Source organism: Aptenodytes patagonicus, chromosome 13 (genome assembly GCF_965638725.1).
Source record: "Aptenodytes patagonicus chromosome 13, bAptPat1.pri.cur, whole genome shotgun sequence".
NCBI classification, from domain to species: domain Eukaryota; kingdom Metazoa; phylum Chordata; class Aves; order Sphenisciformes; family Spheniscidae; genus Aptenodytes; species Aptenodytes patagonicus.
The window spans coordinates 8,307,704-8,324,204 of record NC_134961.1 but is presented as its reverse complement, the minus strand read 5'-3'; the positions used below and the strand labels follow the sequence as shown (position 1 = coordinate 8,324,204).

At 53.0% G+C, this 16,501-nt stretch overlaps 1 protein-coding gene across 4 annotated transcripts in view; it reads right to left on the bottom strand.

Moving 5' to 3' along the window:
* Window positions 1-16,501, bottom strand: part of TNRC18 (trinucleotide repeat containing 18) — a 56,637-nt gene that overhangs the window by 20,062 nt on the left and 20,074 nt on the right. Inside the window, exons 4-15 of one of the 4 annotated variants that reach the window (XM_076351167.1) lie at window positions 13,648-13,750; window positions 13,016-13,221; window positions 12,660-12,806; window positions 11,967-12,151; window positions 10,766-11,189; window positions 9,321-10,268; window positions 8,497-8,672; window positions 7,608-7,744; window positions 7,025-7,153; window positions 4,952-5,126; window positions 3,506-3,869; window positions 560-841 (exon numbers count right to left, since the gene is read on the bottom strand). In XM_076351167.1, coding sequence (XP_076207282.1) covers window positions 560-841; window positions 3,506-3,869; window positions 4,952-5,126; window positions 7,025-7,153; window positions 7,608-7,744; window positions 8,497-8,672; window positions 9,321-10,268; window positions 10,766-11,189; window positions 11,967-12,151; window positions 12,660-12,806; window positions 13,016-13,221; window positions 13,648-13,750 — 3,276 coding nt within the window. The remainder of the gene's footprint in view (window positions 1-559; window positions 842-3,505; window positions 3,870-4,951; window positions 5,127-7,024; window positions 7,154-7,607; window positions 7,745-8,496; window positions 8,673-9,320; window positions 10,269-10,765; window positions 11,190-11,966; window positions 12,152-12,659; window positions 12,807-13,015; window positions 13,222-13,647; window positions 13,751-16,501) is intronic. The other 3 variants (XM_076351168.1, XM_076351170.1, XM_076351169.1) reach the window with 3 other exon arrangements.

Genomic DNA, 16,501 nt, shown 5'->3' with positions numbered 1-16,501 from the left:
TGGTATACCAAATCGCAGTACAAACATCAAGTCACACGGCCACACAACAGTATCCCGGTATTAAAAAAAAAAGGAAAAAGAAAAAGGAAAAAGGAAAAAAAAAGGAAAGTAATTAAAAAAAAAAGCTCCTTCCAAACCTCTACAAGGCTCATGCCAAAATAAAATAATAAGAAATAAAATAATAATAATAATAGTAATAATAATAATATAATGGTGGTGGTGGCAGCAAGGAAGAAAGTGAGGGAAAAACTGAAGGGAGGAAGGGAACAGGAAAGCAGGGAGAGGGACACTAAAACCCAGTTGATATAAAAGCTCTAAAAGAGCCAGCCAGTAATAATATCACAATGATACAGGTACAAAAAGGATAAAAAATAAACGTCGGGCTGATAAAGCAGGCTACGCTGCCAAGAACAAAGATGGCCGCCCTGGCTCCGACCATCAAAATGGCTGACCCCAGCCCACCAGGCTCCACACTCACCCTCGCCCCCCGCCCTGCCCGCTCCCACACAGACATGGCAGAGGGGTGCGTTTGGGGTTGCATTTGCTATAAGCTAGTAACCTTGATCGAACGAGTCCTCCGAGGAGTCGCTGAAGGAAGATCCTGCCTCAGCCTCCCGCAGCAGCAGGCAGAAGGGCTGCTTCCGGCCCGCCGCCGCCTTCGGCTTCAGCGGCCGCCCGGCCGCCGCGCTGCGGGGGGCCACCTTGGGGCCACTGGCCGCCCGGCCACCCTTCCTGGCTGCCGCACTGTAGAGACCAGGCGGCCGCGGCTTGGGGGCGGACGGGGGCTGCGCTGGCCACTCATCCCTCAGAGATCCCTCCTCCTCTTCCTCCGAGTCCGTATCTGCGGTCAAAGTGGGTGGGAAGAGCGTTACATCAGAGAATGGGGATTTGGGTTTTTTTGGGTGGGTCTTTTTGGGGGGTGCTTTGGCACGTTTCTTTGTGAAGAGGCTGTAAACCAGGAGGGAAAAGCGGCTGCAGGAGGGGCCGTGTGCCAACATTTTCCACCCCTGCCAGGTCCCTCCATCACAAGTCTTGGGCTCAGCAAGCGGAAGCCAAATAAAGATGTATTTCCTTCTTTCGTCAGAAATAGACACTCTCCATCTAGGCCAAATGACTCCTGTCCTCCCTTGAGACAGGATCCAAGGGGTGTTTTCAGCTCAGGAGCAGAAAACTGTGGTAGACATTTCTGCTATGAAGATGTCCACCGAAGGTGCAGCGACACCAACAACCGGGCCATCAACCTGAATTAGTCTTAACCATGGTTATGTTCAACACTCTGACCCAAATCTCCTTTTCTACATGAACCAACTCTCCCAGAGGGTTTTCGACACGGGCAGCAGGAGCGAGCCCAGCTGCCAAGCACGCAACACATCTAACTCCAAATGTCTAACTCCAAACGTGCCACCCGAGATGCTCTGCAGTGTGCAATATAAAGGACACCGAAACGGAGCATGGACCAAGCCGCTCCTCAGTCTGTGAACTGTGGCTTTACAAAGCTGCCAAGCGCCGTGGGCGGTGAGAAGTTATCCAGTGGTCCCCTCTGGCATCTGATGAGTGGAACGAGAAGTATATGGTACCCCGGACGCAATAAAAGCAGGTATGAATTGTCACCTCCTGGCTCATGAACACACCGTCAGCTCTACAATGTTATGGACATTGCGGCGGGGACCGTTCCAGCCTGTGAGCAGCAGCAGATGCTCTCGATTGTCAGCCCAGGTCGGGCATCACTCCCCACCTCCATTGCGTTGGTTGTGGAGATGAAGGAACGAGGGATAGCAGGTTTAGGAGGCCCAAAGCCCAAATATGCAAATTATTTTGGGCATCTGACTTCTGTTAAAATCTGTGGGAATAGGCTGCTCAGCCCGCCCTTTGGATCTATGCCCAAGGTTTTCAGGACTCCAGCTAGAAAATCATGAGGTTAGGAGACAGAAGGACTTGGCACCAGTCCCGCTTCTCCTCCTACACAAGAGCAGCCCACCAGTCATGGGAGGTGCTGCCATATGCTCGACCTGCCTCCCCAAATCCATCACACTTGAGTGACCAAATGACAGGCTAAAGCCCTTTCCTTGAACCTGCACACAGCTGAAAAATCACACACCAAAGCTGAGCTGTTTCAGAGTTGGTTCCTCACTGACAACAATCCTCCTGCGCTGAGATTTGTGTGGCGAAGGGGCACATTCCTACACCAGGAGACTTGCTGGAGAGGAGAGGGGTGAAACAGTAGCTCCCTTAGGTCTGGGAGGGAGGTTTTGTTCATGAAACCACAATACCAAGTGCCAGGGCACTGCAAAAGCTCCCTTTGCCATAAGCCAAGGCTTTTTGCTCCAGCAATAGCCCGTGCCTCCTCTTCCCATTAGCTCCTGAGCTCCCAGCGTAGGAGCCATGTGTCTGTCCTTAGGGGTGAAGCACATTCAAGAGCAGAACTGTTGGGTGGTGTGTACAGCACGGCCAGCCAAAGGCTGTGTTCAAGTCCAGTGGATGCAATGGCTCCTATTTTGCCATGTAAATGGCTAACTTCATGCCAAACATTTGTTCAGTTGGAGAATCACTAGCTCATCATCTTTCCCATTAGTGACATTTCTAAACCGGTGTTGCACCAAGAGATACGTTTGTTATGCATACAAACACCCCGTAAGAGTTTTAACATGGACTTAAATAGCTGCAAGCAAAGGAAAACATGCGTATACAAGTGAGCTAAGACAGTCACACAACCAGGCCTCTGACCATAAACTCCACAAGTGCCTCACATGCTCTCTGCCCCATTGTCTGCCTGAACTATAAAAGACTCTTCTACCTCTGGTTCTACTGTCTTCCCAACACTATCTGCAATTCAGCTTTTTCCTTCTGTAACAGGGGTCCCTAGCTCTGTTGGGTTGCAGGAACCTTTGCCTCGGGTGTACTTTGGGTTCAGAAATGGCAGTCCGTACGCAGGACGTGGGGGTGGAGATGAACACTGATGAGGCAGATGGGAAGGCTGAGCACAGTCAGCCAGGAACCAAGCCACAACGCTGAAGGGCAGGAGGATGCTTATGAACATCAGTGCCCCCTGGCAGCCTTTGCCTTCTCCAACTGACTCCATGGCATAATCCTAAGACCATTCCTACGCAACTCACCAAGGACCTCAAAAGTCAGCCGTTAACCACCTCCTGGAGCAGCGGCTACGAGTCCTCATCTGACAGGTAGATGGAGAGCGTCTACTCCCACCAAAAGCAAGGACGTGGGTCAACTTCTCTTTTTAAAGCATTTTTCCCCATTGATGATCAGTACAACACAGGCCAGGAAGAGATGCACTCATGTCGGCTACCTCTTGGATGGCAGGTTGGGTGGACAACTCATGCTCACCCCAAAGATGCAGCAGCATTGATTAGCCAGGGAAGAAGTCACCTTTCACTCATGAGCAAAACCAGACCCATCTCCAAGACCCCTTCCATTAGGCCAGAAACCCCCCCCACAAGCCCCCACAACAGATTACACCATAAGAAGAGATAAATGAGGGGTTACTTACTATAGGAGTAGCTGCTAACTTCAGATATTGCTGGTGAATGGGAAACCTTGAGCTGATTTTTGACTTTTAACCCCACCTCCATCTTCTTCATTTTGGCAGCCACTTTGTTTTTACCTTCCTTGGTGGTTTTCAGTGACAGGCCCAGGTTCTTGGCCAGGCTCTTCTTCTCCTCCTTGCTTGGCAGAGCCTCGTGGGGTGGGAGGTACCTGCTGCCACCTCCACTAGTTTTCGGCTTTCCCCCTGCGCTGTCGACAAACTTGAAGGGGGATTTGAGCTTGTCTTGTTTGGTGAGTGACAGGGCCTTGTCAAGCTTGCTGGCCAGCTGCTCCTGATCTGATGGCACCTTCTTCTTCTTGAGCTTTAACTGCCAAGGTGAAAGGAAGAGAGACAGGTAAATACAGAGCAGATATCATGGCAGACCTGAGGGATTTTACTAACCCTCGTAACAGTCTCTCACGCACGCTAGTTAATAAGGCCTCAAAATGATGGTCTTAAGCCCCAGTTGCCATAACCCACCACGGTGCTAGGGAGGAAGAAGAGGAAGATGTCAGCAAACAGCACAGCTTTACCCTTATCAAGCACTACAAAATCGCAAGATTAACTTAGAAAAAATGTATTTTCTTCCAAAAGAAGTATGTCCATAGAACACCATGTTTTGGAGTTCTATTTTCTCAACACCGTCTGGTTTTTAGGATATGTTTGGGTTGGTTTTACAAGTTTTTCTCCAAATCACGAGGATTAAAAATCTTCTTTACCCAAAACCCCAGCCAAATAAATACGGATTTCCACATAATCAACGAGCTCCAGAGGCTGGGATGCCAAAAATACCCAAATACCTCTCAGCAAGAGCATCAGCACCACTGCATTACAGCCAGGGTTGTTACACCCTTTTCAGTATTTTCTTGCTTCTTGAAAAAAGTAAATATACTTTACATGTGCTACAGCTAGATAACAGCAGCTGTAACCCAGTACTTAGCCCGTATGCATTCTGGATTTCATCAGCAGCTTAAAGCTCCAGTAAGTATCTCATTGCCTCAACAGGAGCAGAAGAAAACCCTGCATTTAAAATAGCAATGTTGCGCTCCCTTTCCTCCCTCGCTTCGGGAAGTCCATTCCCCTCCACTATCTCGACAGGCAAAGGGGTAAGACAAGCACTGCTCTGGATTCAGAGCTAGTGCAACACTGCAATGCTCTGGCTGGCTCGAAGGCGCTTGCCTCTCTGCTCTGCCTACCAAAGAGGTCCAACCTCCATAAGCCAACGTTAGCCTTCGCAAACACCCCTCCGCTGCACAGACAGTCCTCTCATGAAGAGCTTCTAAACCCACGTGAACTGAGAGCAGACACTCTAAGATCAGGAGGAGTTATCCAGTGCAAGCCAACACTAGCAAAGCAGGAAAGAGATCTGCTTTTGGCCCATGGCTCCATGTTCCCCATGAGGGCACTGACCTCGTTTGAGAAGCTGGGAGCCACATCATGCTCTTCCCAGCTCTGGTTCCTCCCTTTCATCTTGCCACTGCTGCTCTCCACATCCTCGTCCTCCTCCGGGAGGGCCCCTTTGTGCCTCTTCTTCATGCCCTCGCCAGTCTCAGAGTCTTCGGAGAGCAACAAGGACTTGCTCAGTCTGCAAGCCAAGCACAGCATGGGTCAAGGTGGGGGGCTTTCCTCCCTGTGATCCCCACCAAGATCAAAAGTGAGGTGAAATGCCTCCTAGGACAGTGGGGATCCTCAACAGGAGCCAAGTCCACTATGAAGACACAGCAGTTTGGACAAGGTTTTCCACCAAACAGGAGAGCCAAGGAGCCCTTCTTGCATGCTCTTGGCCACCAGCACAGATGAGGGTGCCTGAAATCAGAGACCTGCAAGGTGGTCTCTGAAAGGAAGTATTTGGTGTCTTGAGTAACAGCCACCGAGAAGTGCCTGATTTGGTACAGAGCAGCAGAGAGAAGGATAGACAGCTGAGCTGGCCCTGTAGGTCTTTTCCCACCTCTACTTTGATAGACTCTATAGGTGCAAAGAGACATTCCTGAGGCCCAGGGAGGTGCCTCACTGCCCAGACACTTGCTCTGGTTGCTTGGGTATGAGCAAGGAGGTGGTAAGGAACTGCCACACAGGGTGGTATAGAGGGACAAGGGCACTGCAGGGGCTGGCTTGCTCAAAGGACAGGCAATCCACTTTACAAGCCCGGCCCCTCTGCGAGAGGCATTTGTGATCTGCGTCTTCAGTCTCGCTTCGGGATTTGGGGGGGAAAGGAGAGGGTAAATAAATGATAAAAAAAACAACAACAAAAAAAAAAAGTAGGTGAGACTATAAGCACATCTTTCACTGCTCCCCAGCTGTCTCCAGTAACTATCTGATGGATGATCAGTCAACACCTCAAGACCTCTACCAAACCTCCATTAAAAGCTCTCATATGCCGCCTCCTTCACGCTAAGCCTGCTGGCCCAGGTCATACCACCACCACAAAGCCAGTGACATGGGGCAGCCTCCTCAGCTTCCACACATTTCCCATCCCCTCCAGCCTCTCTGCTGACCTCCGCAGACAGCTAAACCAACACCTCAGGCCCTGGACGTTGGCTGAGGGTGCATCTCCATCTCCCACGCCAGGTTGCTCAAGCATTCCTGGGATGTGGGGACATGCACACGAAACACAATCATGCACACACACATGCACAACTCCAGCCACCTCTGGATGCCTCCAGCCTGTCCAGCCACCCAAACGAGGAGCAAAACACAAAGCCATCAAGAGGACAGATTTTCAGAAGCACACGGTCAGTGGGAGCTGGGCACCTGAATCTAATTTGTAGCCTTGAAAGCACATTTGCAAAAATACATAGCACACAGGGAGATAGCTCGAAGGTGCCTTCCCATTGCAGGGACTTGGCCATCTATGGATGTTTAGATGGCCAACAGTGGTGGGATCCAGGCATCCAAACAAGAGCAACTGGACTTGCAAAAGAGAAGAAAGCAGAAGACAGAATGATCCAGACACCTGAAAGAGAGAGGTCAGGTGAAACCAACTCCCACTGATAAAGGGAATAGGATATGAAGACAGCAGAAACACAGCAGAAAGGCCCTGCAAAGTAGATAACCTGGAACAGTCCTGTCCTTCCCGTTTTTGACATCAGCATCAATTAGCTCTACAGCACCCGCTTGCACCGTCCGCTCTCCTGAAAACACACGAGGACGTGGTCCCCGACACCAAGAGCTCACTTACAGGTCCCTGCCCAGTCAGCTGCTCCGTATCACCTCACCGCCGCTCAACTCAGCCTGTCCCGCTTGCACGCACCACCACAGACACGTGCTCTACCAGCGGGGAGGGAGGAGGCTGGCACTGTATTCCCACCGCAAGGACACACTCACGTTAAATGCACACGCTTCCACAACACCACTGCTGCCAGAGACCGGCCTGCCAACACAACGCCACGGCGAGCCCCCGCTGCATCCGAGATGCTCTCCCCAAGTAAGACCCTGGTGCAGCGACCCTGCCATTTTCCCATCTTCCCCAAATTCCAGCCTTACTTTCCACTCTTGCTGTCACTCTTCCCTCTCTCCTTAATGGGTGACAGAGCGCTTGATCCAAGTTTCCTCTTCCTGGGCCTTCCAGGGCCTCTTCTTGCCAAGCTTCTACTTTTCTCGTCATGCTTTTCCCTTTAAAAAAACCACACGCTTCACTGTTAACCAAGGCAACAAAAAAAAAGGCAAAGAAAAAAAAGCAAAATCAAATTTTGCAACCAAAAAGCAAAACAAACAGGAAAAAAAAATAAAGCAAATAAATCCAAAAAAGAAGAAAAAGGGAAAAAAATTAAAAGAAAGCAAGCAAGAACGGGAGCCAACCCAGAACCTTCGCCTGTCACCAAACTGCTAAACTGAGCTGCTGAAGCCAAGGTTGTCTCTAATACGGTCTCCCAGCTGCATTCACCAGTGATCAGGTTGTCGTGTCACACAGCCTAGGAGTGTGTTGTGCAAAGCTCTGGCGGACCATACCAGGAGGAGAGGAGAGAAGACGGGGGGGGGATGGAGGGCTGTTTTCTCTCCCAGACCGAGAGGCAGTGAAAGTGCCCAGCTGGAAAAAAAAAGACCGAGTGAGCAGCCTGTGACTTACTCGGAGTCCCTGCGGCGCTGCAGCTTCACCAGCTCCCGCTGCTTCTCCTTGTACCGGCGCTGCAGCTCCGCCAGCCTCATCCTGTAGTCCAGCTCCATTGCATCCATGTTCTCAATGGCCGATTTGATGGAGTACATCTGGGGTGGGGAGGCAAGAGGGGGCAAGAAGATCAGGACGTGTCCAGGCCCCCACCTAGCCAGGGGTGGTGCACACTGGGGTGCCCTTGCAATGGCCAAGATCTGCAGCCTGGCAGGGAAGCCCTCCATGGGCTCCAGTGGAGCAGAGCACCCTCACCCACAACAAGCACAGCCCTAGAGCGGTACCCGAGCAAAACCAGCCAAGCAAAGATGTTCTGTGGCTTATGCATGGGATGGTATCAGCTTTGAGGGAGAGCAACCCTCAGAAAGAACCTGAAGGATAAAATACACCCATGGAGCCTCTTTTCCCTTATTTAAAAAGACAGATCAAAATATTCCCTGTCTTGGAACACTTACTTGCCAGGTACAAAATAATTTGTCAGTCTCTCCCATGGGGAAGAGTCAGCAAAGAAAAAACAGGAAAAACCCTCCTGCCACTATCTTTATTTATCCCCCCTGCCAAAGCAGTAACATAGGAGTTCCTGCTGGCTTTGTATTACAAACACCGCTTCTAGGGCTGCCGAGGGTCCTGCTGAGATCAATGGTGTTGATTCACAAACAAGGGAGGAAGCTAAATTGCATCACACCGACTCCTGCGCAGCTACGAACGCGACGCGAGGGAAACGCTGGCTCGCTTTGCTGAATGCAGAAGGGCAACACAAGCCGGGTGGCAAACTGTGGCTGGAAGAGCAAGCTGTGGTGAGTGGATGCACCGTGGCTTTTCAGGCTCAGCCACACTAAGAGCTACTTACAGGTTCATCTTTCTTCTGCATCCAGCTGTACTTTTTGTTGGGATTCAGCTCTCGAGGCAGCCGGATGGTTTTCAGACTTTCCATAAAGGGGGTGGAAAGTACTTCCATGAGCATGTGGGTGCTGGCAGCCAGCAAACTCTCCAGCGTTGGCCGGACAGGGAAACTCTCTGGACCTGCTGAGGACAGAAAAAAAAGCTATAGAGGTTCACTCTCTCCAAGACTGCTCCTCCAGCAGGCACAAGGAGAGGCTGATGTCCCTTTCCGGACCATGGCAGCTCAAGGAGCCTCCCAGCCACCCTTGGCCCCCACTTGAGATCTCCTGTTGTGCCCAGCCATGGTGTAACTAGCAGTTCCCATCACGTCTCGCCTCAGGAAGTTACTGGAAGGTGAGATCTTTTCAGGACCTGCCAAGCTCTTGGAAAGCATCATCTGGAGCTACTGGGGCCTCTTGTGCCAAACCCCGACAGACTGCAGACTCAGTGCCTGCCAGAAGGGTGTTACCCTGGCAGCTCTCGGCAAGTGGGGCTCCATTTCCGCTACACATACCACAAACTGTCTAGACATGGCGAGGGCCTTTGGAAGGGGAGAGCAGTACAAAAGCCACACGTAGCTCAGCCTACTGCAACAAAAACCCTGCTCCAACGCCATCCAAAGTACCAGCCGCTCCTGCAACTCAGGGCAATGCTCTCCTTGCTGCCTGGCTGAGGTTGCAAGAGATCCCAACCTGTGCCTCTGCCCCTCTGCCCGCACAGAGAGCGCCAGGGCCATATGCAGGGGGACCCAACCTAGCCCAAGGCTGGCCAGACTCCCCACTCACAACTTACTTTGTATTTCTTGCTTCCTTTTCTCCAGCTCCATCTCTGCAATTTCACTGAGCAAAGTGATCCCTTGCAAGAAGGAGTGCTCCAAGGCCTGGTCAGGTAACACCTCCACCTTCATCTGGGATGGAGTGACGCTGGCAGTAGTCAACAAGGAACAAGCCTGAGGCATTTCTGTGGCAGCCACCAAAGCGTTCATCCCTGCCAGCGGGTCGCCTGGCTTGATGTCCAGAGCTGGGATTTGGCAAGAGATTGCCTCTTCCGTGTAGGAAGGGATCTCTGGCCCCTGCTCCCCCTCCTCAGGGGGCAGGTTGGCAAACTCCCTCCCCCGGGGCACATCGGCGCTCTGCAGATCCATGGCTACAGAGGCCTCCTCCCGCTGGGGCGTCAAGTCCATCTCAGGCGGTTCGTTCTCCGCATGCACAAGCGAACCGTCATAGTCCATGTGCACAGAGCAGGTTTCTGCTCCACTCCCAGTCTCTGCCTGAGCCTCTGCTTCTGCAGGGCAGGCCACAACCTGGTAAGGAGGTGGGCAGCTCTGGAGGTCTTCCTGGTCCTGCTCCATAGCACCCAGGGCTTCACCTTGATGCAACAGGAGATTGCAATTGTCCACATTCTGCACTGGGACGGCTGCAGAGGTGGTGATGTTCAGAGTCCCCATGTCCTGCTCACAGATGCCGTCTTGGCTTTCCTCCATCTGCACTTCTGATTTCACCCTCTCTTCCAAGGACTCCTCTTCTGCTGCTGCTTGGATGGGCTCTAGCATTTTGGACGGAGACAGGTGGATGGGCTTGACCTCTGGGGAAAGCTCCATGTGCTCAGAGCCTTCAGCAGGCAGCGGGACATCAGGAGCCAGGCCATCTGCGTCAGATGCTGCGGTGGGCTGGAGGAGGTAGGGATAGTGTCTTCCAAAGGAGGGAGGCAGGGACTGGAATGGATATCCTGGGGGGATCTCTGCAAGACATCAGAAGGGACAGGCTGTGTAAAGGCCGGGTCTCTAAAGCACCTCTCTCACTAAGGCATAGAGATGGGTTCCCTTCATCTCTCATCTCTTCCTATTCTCAAGCAGTGGCTGCTTTGGGCACCTCTCTCCTGGCCAAGCTGCCACAGGCATCAGCACCCCAGAGGTCCCTTCTGCACCTTTCCAGCACTTTCCTGCAACTGGAAAGACATCTGCCTCCTACATACTTCTCCCACTGAGACTTCAGCCCTGGAGGAACCAACCCAGGCTCGACCCAAGGGAAGAAGACAGCCTACAGCCCCAGGTGCCCCTAAGACCCGGGCATCAATCCAAGTCCATCACACCACCCCTGGTCCTTGCCTCTCCCCTGTCTTTTAGAGGAGCTACGTGGTTTTCTCTAGAGGAAGGGATGGAAGCAGGAAAGAGCTGAGGAGAAAAAGGGAGGCAGGCACAAACACAACGGGACTCTGCCAAAGCAGGGCGCTCTTACCTGGGAACAAGGCCTGATATGGACCAGCAGCCTCTTTTTCCAGCTCCAGGTCTTTCTTCTCCACGGTCTCGGGCACCTCTTCCTTTGGAGGGATGGCAGGGGCAGGGGGTGGAGAGGCAGGGGGCGGGCTGGAAGGATGGGAGCTGGGGGTGGCGGGGTAGGAGTAGGCTGGCTGCGAAGGTGGCTCCTCCATCTTTTGGATCACCTCAGCTTTGAGCACAGACACGGGTGAGGCCCTGGGAGAGAGGGGAGGTGGACTCACAGCCTTGCTGTAGGACGTGGAGGCGCTGGGAGACAGCACGGGTGGTTTTCGGTGCACCAGTCCTGGGGCAGAGGAGGAAAGGCCTGATTTGGCACTGTCCAGGTTCCGTTTCGTCACCTTCTCTTCCATATCTGCCCGCTGCTCGTTCGCCTTCAACCTCTCCTGTGACAAGAACAAAGCAAAACTCAGCACGACATCTCTACCTGCTCCTGGAAAGCATAGATCTACCACCAAACAAGACCAAAATATGGTCTTATCAAACATGGACTGGAATAAAACACATGTTCCTCTGCAACACCATTTTAAGGCCAATCTGATGGAGGGCGACACTGATCTGTGATAGCTTTCTTCACAAATTGCCAGCTCCAGGAGTCATGTCAAGGGTGTCTCAACTTTCACTTGCAACCAAAGCAAACCACTTCTATTTCTACGTCTCCAGCCTAGTAAGTACACATGTAAAATGAAGGCTGAAAACCAGATGACCACTATAAAAATTAAATGGGTGTAAAACACCCAAATGAAAGCTCACGACTTCCAAAATAATTTGGTGAATGGGAGCTGGCTCCAGGACCCAGTGTGATTGCTGCCAGTATTGCAGCTGGCTTCTCTGAGTCACTCAGGAGGTTTGTTTGGAGGTGACCAGGGATGAAACCACCCAACTAAACAGAGACATCCCTAGGGAAGGAATCAAGGTCACGCTGCTGCTGGGCAGCTCTCCTGACAGCACTGCTCCACAGCTCTACACCAAACCCCTCCAAAACCCACCCCAACAGTGCAGGATGCACTGAATGCCTCGTATCCCAGGGACCAGGATAGGATCGCTCAATGCATCCGTCCCCTTGAGACACACTTGCAACACCGGCACAGCTGCTTTTTCCCCCCAGACACTCCAACTTCAGGCTCATTTCATGTCCGAGCAAGAAGCTCCGGAAAACGTACCACGAGCTGGGCGCTCCTCTGTAGCTCCATGGCATGGGCCGCTTGCTGCTGCAGAATGTACAGCTCGTGCTGCCGCAGCAGCTGCTGATGGGAGAGGAGCTGGAGCTGGTGAGCATGCTGGAGGGAGCTCCTGGTCGGGGGGTACATAGCGGGCCACAGTGGGGGTGCCCGGTCCATCAGCTCCGCTGGGGAATGAGCAGAGATGCAGTCAGGGAGGCAGGAGGATGGGGATGGCTAGAGGATTCAGGATCACGCAGGGCACCTGTCTCTACCCCAATCCCAGGGTGTGGGGGATGCCAAACATTGGGCTATGCAGAAATGCAACCAGAAATGCAGAGGGGAAAGGGTGCTGTCTTTCCCTCAGCAGCCCCACTCCCACCACCCCCATGGGTCCTGGGGCCTGTCTGACTTGCTTTGCTCTCCACCCACCCTTGGTTTGACTGTCCCTGGCTGAGCCCACAAGTAGTTTCTCCTAACCAAGGACCCAAAGTCTATGGGGTCCTACAGGGGATGAGGAGCCACTGCTGAAGATTACACATTTCCATCTCTGAAACAAACCTAACAAGAGGCCAGCTCACGCCCACCCTAGAGCTGTGGCTGCTGGTCTCCACGGGTACGTACGCTCCTATCTAGCCTCTCCAAAGCCTGTTTCCTCCACAGCTGTCAAAGCATGGTCCTCAGGGACATCCTTACCGAAGTGTGGCAAGTGCTCGCTGGGGATCACAACAAGCTGCCCCGACTGCGGGTCTCTGGCAAACTGGTAGGCAGAAGGGAGGGCTCCCCCCATGGCAGGGGGGAAGCCTGGAGTCATGCCCTGGTGCAGGGAAGGGTGACCAAGTCCTGGAAGAAGAAACACCACAGTCACAACTCAGGGGATGCAGGTAGCTCCTACCCACGTGAGTCATCTACCACTTGACTGCTCTAAAATACCTCCTTCCCTTTCCCCTGTGATCAGACAGCAGCCTCACTGGGCACTTAGCAACACCTCTCCCTGGACTGCATCGGTGTGAACACCCCATGGACACATTGCTCCCTCCCAGGGCACTCACCGTAGGGATGGCTAGCCAGCCACATGGAGGGGCTCCCTGTCCTGGGGAGCCAGGGGTGGGCTGCCAAGTGCGAAGCCGGGTCTGCAGACCAGCGCCCGGAGCCCGTCAAGGCTGGGCCTCCCGTCACCATGAGGTTGGAGTTCAAGCCATTCGTGGCACAGCCGGAGGGGTGTATCCGGGCAAAATCTGCCAGCTCCTTGCTCTCTCTGGTCATGAGGGAGGCAAGAGAGAGAGTGAGAGAGGGTCCGAGTGCTGCAGGTTACTGCGCGGCTGGAGGAGCCCAGGGGTATGGACCAGTCTGCCAGGCAAGTGTGTTTGCAAACTAGGGTCAGATGCTCAAGGAGAGCTGTGATGGAGGTGGTTAACGTCACGTCCAGAATAAAACATCCCATCTCTCCATCTCTTTGGAGCAGGGATGGATTTGCAGCAGTCTATTAGGATTGCCCTGCTGCAGATTCAGGATCTGCCCGTAACCCCATGGTACCCCACTCAGCACTCCTCTCCGCACCAGCAAGGCTGGTGCCAGCAGCTTCACCAGGATGGATGCAATCCTGTCCCTCCTCCAGACAGGCCGTCCCCAAGCATGGCTTGTGGCACTGTGGCAAGAGACCCTGTCCCCCTCTGGCCCTCACCTGAGCAGCTTCTCCTGATCCCGCTCCAAGCGCCCTGCCAGGAGGTGGCTGTCCCGGTGGCGGCTCCTCTCATCCCCGCAATCATCTTCCGAGCGTCCATGCCCTAAGAGACAGCCCAGCACCATCAGACACGAGAAACAGTGTGGGGAAAGCTGTCCCCTCTCCTCTGGGCATGGAGAGGCAGTACCCTGGAAGCCAGCACACCCAAATGCCACTGTCCCCAAGACTGTATCAGGTTCAAGCCCTAAAGGACAGGGCAAGGCTGTCTATGTGATCAAGATATTCTCACTAAGGTGGCTCCTGGTAGCACCCAGGTGCATGTGGTTTGAGGTCCGTGTCTTCAAGCCATCGAGGGACCCACTCACCAGGACAGGACAGCCACCAGCCTGGGAGCAGCAGGACCAACGGGACCATTTTTGCTGAAGGACAGTGGCAGATTTCCCATCTCAGAAGGAGACAAGGCCCAGCTAAATCCCTGCATCAAACCACACAGTCCTGCTTAGCACATCTCACAGGGGGGCATTTTATCTCTGCACCTTCTGAAGCACCTTCTGCTCTTGTAAACCAGTCTGGGAGCAGTGGGTATGCTCTGAAGCCCTGTCCTTCTGCAACAGGCAGAACCAACACTATGGACCCTCACAAAACCAGAGTTCTCCACTCTGTAATTCAACCTGTTAGCGGGAATCTGCATCCGCCTCCAAGCCATGCAACAAGAAGGGGTCTGGTGAGGCAGGGGCACATATGGCAGAGGAGGGCAAGAGTCCAAAAAGGGGGTCTGGATGTTTGGCTCGAGAAACGGCTCATCCAGAATCAGAACAGCTCTTGCAAATACAGCTTGGCACGGTAGCAGCCGCGTCTGCGAGAGGTTAGGAAGCACCTTCACAGGAGTGAACAGCAGCTCCTCGCTGGCCCTGCCAGGACCAGGTATTGGGGCCACCCTTCCCTTATTTTATCCAAGGTCTTCACCCCAGCTGCCTGATTTTAGGCTTGCTTTTCCCTGTTTTTTTCCCTAGCTTCTTTCTTGCATATGCATTTTTTCCATAATTCCCTGTTGCCCCGTCCATGTTATGCTTTGGTGACGTGACCCGCCCCTAAATCCCAGCCCTGCTCACAGGAAGCCGCTGGCCACGTCTAACGGGGCCAGAAGGAAGGTGTTTACTTCCCCCCAGCTCTCAGTGCACCCTGTCAGCACATCCCCTGCCCAGGCGATGCTCTGTACCCCGCAGGGCTCAGCGGCACAGCACAGCCTCACACAGCTGCACCCTGGCTCCTGGCAGCCCTTTCCAGGGTCCTCGCTCTCCCATCTGGATAAAGTTTGGCACACGGGAAAGCATCTCAGGAACATCAAGTCTATTTTGCTGACAGGCAGTCTTTTCAAGGAGAGCTCTGCTGTGTATTTCCACAAACCTGGACAGCCCGTGGTTTTTTTGCTGTCAAGTCTCCAATTCCCTCAGCCTTTACTGTCAGAAGGAATCCAGGAACAAGACAACATCTCTCCCGGCTCCTCTCCCTAAGGCTCCTTCCATGGGCTTCAGGCAGAAAGCAAAGATGCTTTAAAACCTGGCACACACCTCTCCCTCCTGAAGGACTTTCCAGGGTCACCACATTTCCCTTGCAGCGTGCCAGGACACTGCGTGCAGTGGCTGTCCCCAACCAGCCCCTCCTCGACTTGCTGAATGATGCCCTATGCAGCCTCCGTTGCTCAGTTTTACTACCCAGCCTCCATGGCAAGAGGCACAGGAGGTCACGAATCCCTCCGGAGCCCCAGCATCCCTCCCTGCCTCTCCACCAGCATCCCCACTCACACACAAATCCCCTTCCACCCCCTAGCCCAGGTTTTCCCCCCTTGGAGCCCCTTTTCCTATTTCTTTTCCCCAATCAATGCCAAATTGCCTCTTCAGTGTCAGCAATATGGAGCAAGCCCTTGGTTAACTCGCAGCCTCCCTCTCTTCCTTGGCACCAGGTGAGCTGACCCCCGCCCCAAGCCTTTTATTAGAAACACATTATTTTGTTATTTTATCTCTGCTCCTCCCTCTCTGATCTACATTACTTGCGCTCCGTTATTTATAGACAGGTTTATCATCTTATTCTCATCCCCCATCTGAACACACACACACTTTCTTATTTCCCTAATTCCCGCCTAGCCCCCACCCCGCCAACAGGACGGTCCCTTTTCTGTACAGACTGATGATTGTCCGGACAGTGAATGATCATTTTGTCTATATATATGAACATGACGCACGGACCGCATAGAAAAATTCAATCAGTTATGCATGGAGGAAAGGCTTAGGTCCGTTTCCTTGACAACCAATGCCCAGCACTAAATACTTGCATTTTACTTGCCAAATACTACAGATTAGCCAACTAAAGCCTGCTTTCTCCTTCTTAAAAGGTCTAAACATTCAAGCACCGTCCACTCAGCGCAAGCAAGCTAATGTTATTAGACGAGTATCTCCTGGCACACAAAGGGGGGGCAGCATTTGGGGGGCGAGAGGAGGAGAAAAGCAGTCTTGTTTTCTGTCTGAAAGCCAACTGCATCACTTAGCAACGAGCCCAGAGGCCTGCCAGAATTCAACCCTTGTTTGCAGCCTTTTAGTTCGGCTCAGTAAATTACATTTAACGCAAGCTGGGAGGGTCTGGGACGATTGAACGGCTGAACAAACAGCTCCCTGTGCTGCCCACGAGGTCCTTGGTCAGCTCCTGCCCGGCCGTGGGGAGGGCGACGGGAGGCGATGGGAACGGGGACAGGGGCCAGGAGAAACCGCCTCTCGCCACTGAGGTTTGGGAGAAGGGGGCGAAGGCAGAAAAATGGGAAAAGCAAAGGCTAAAAATGGAAACCCAACCATTTCTCGCC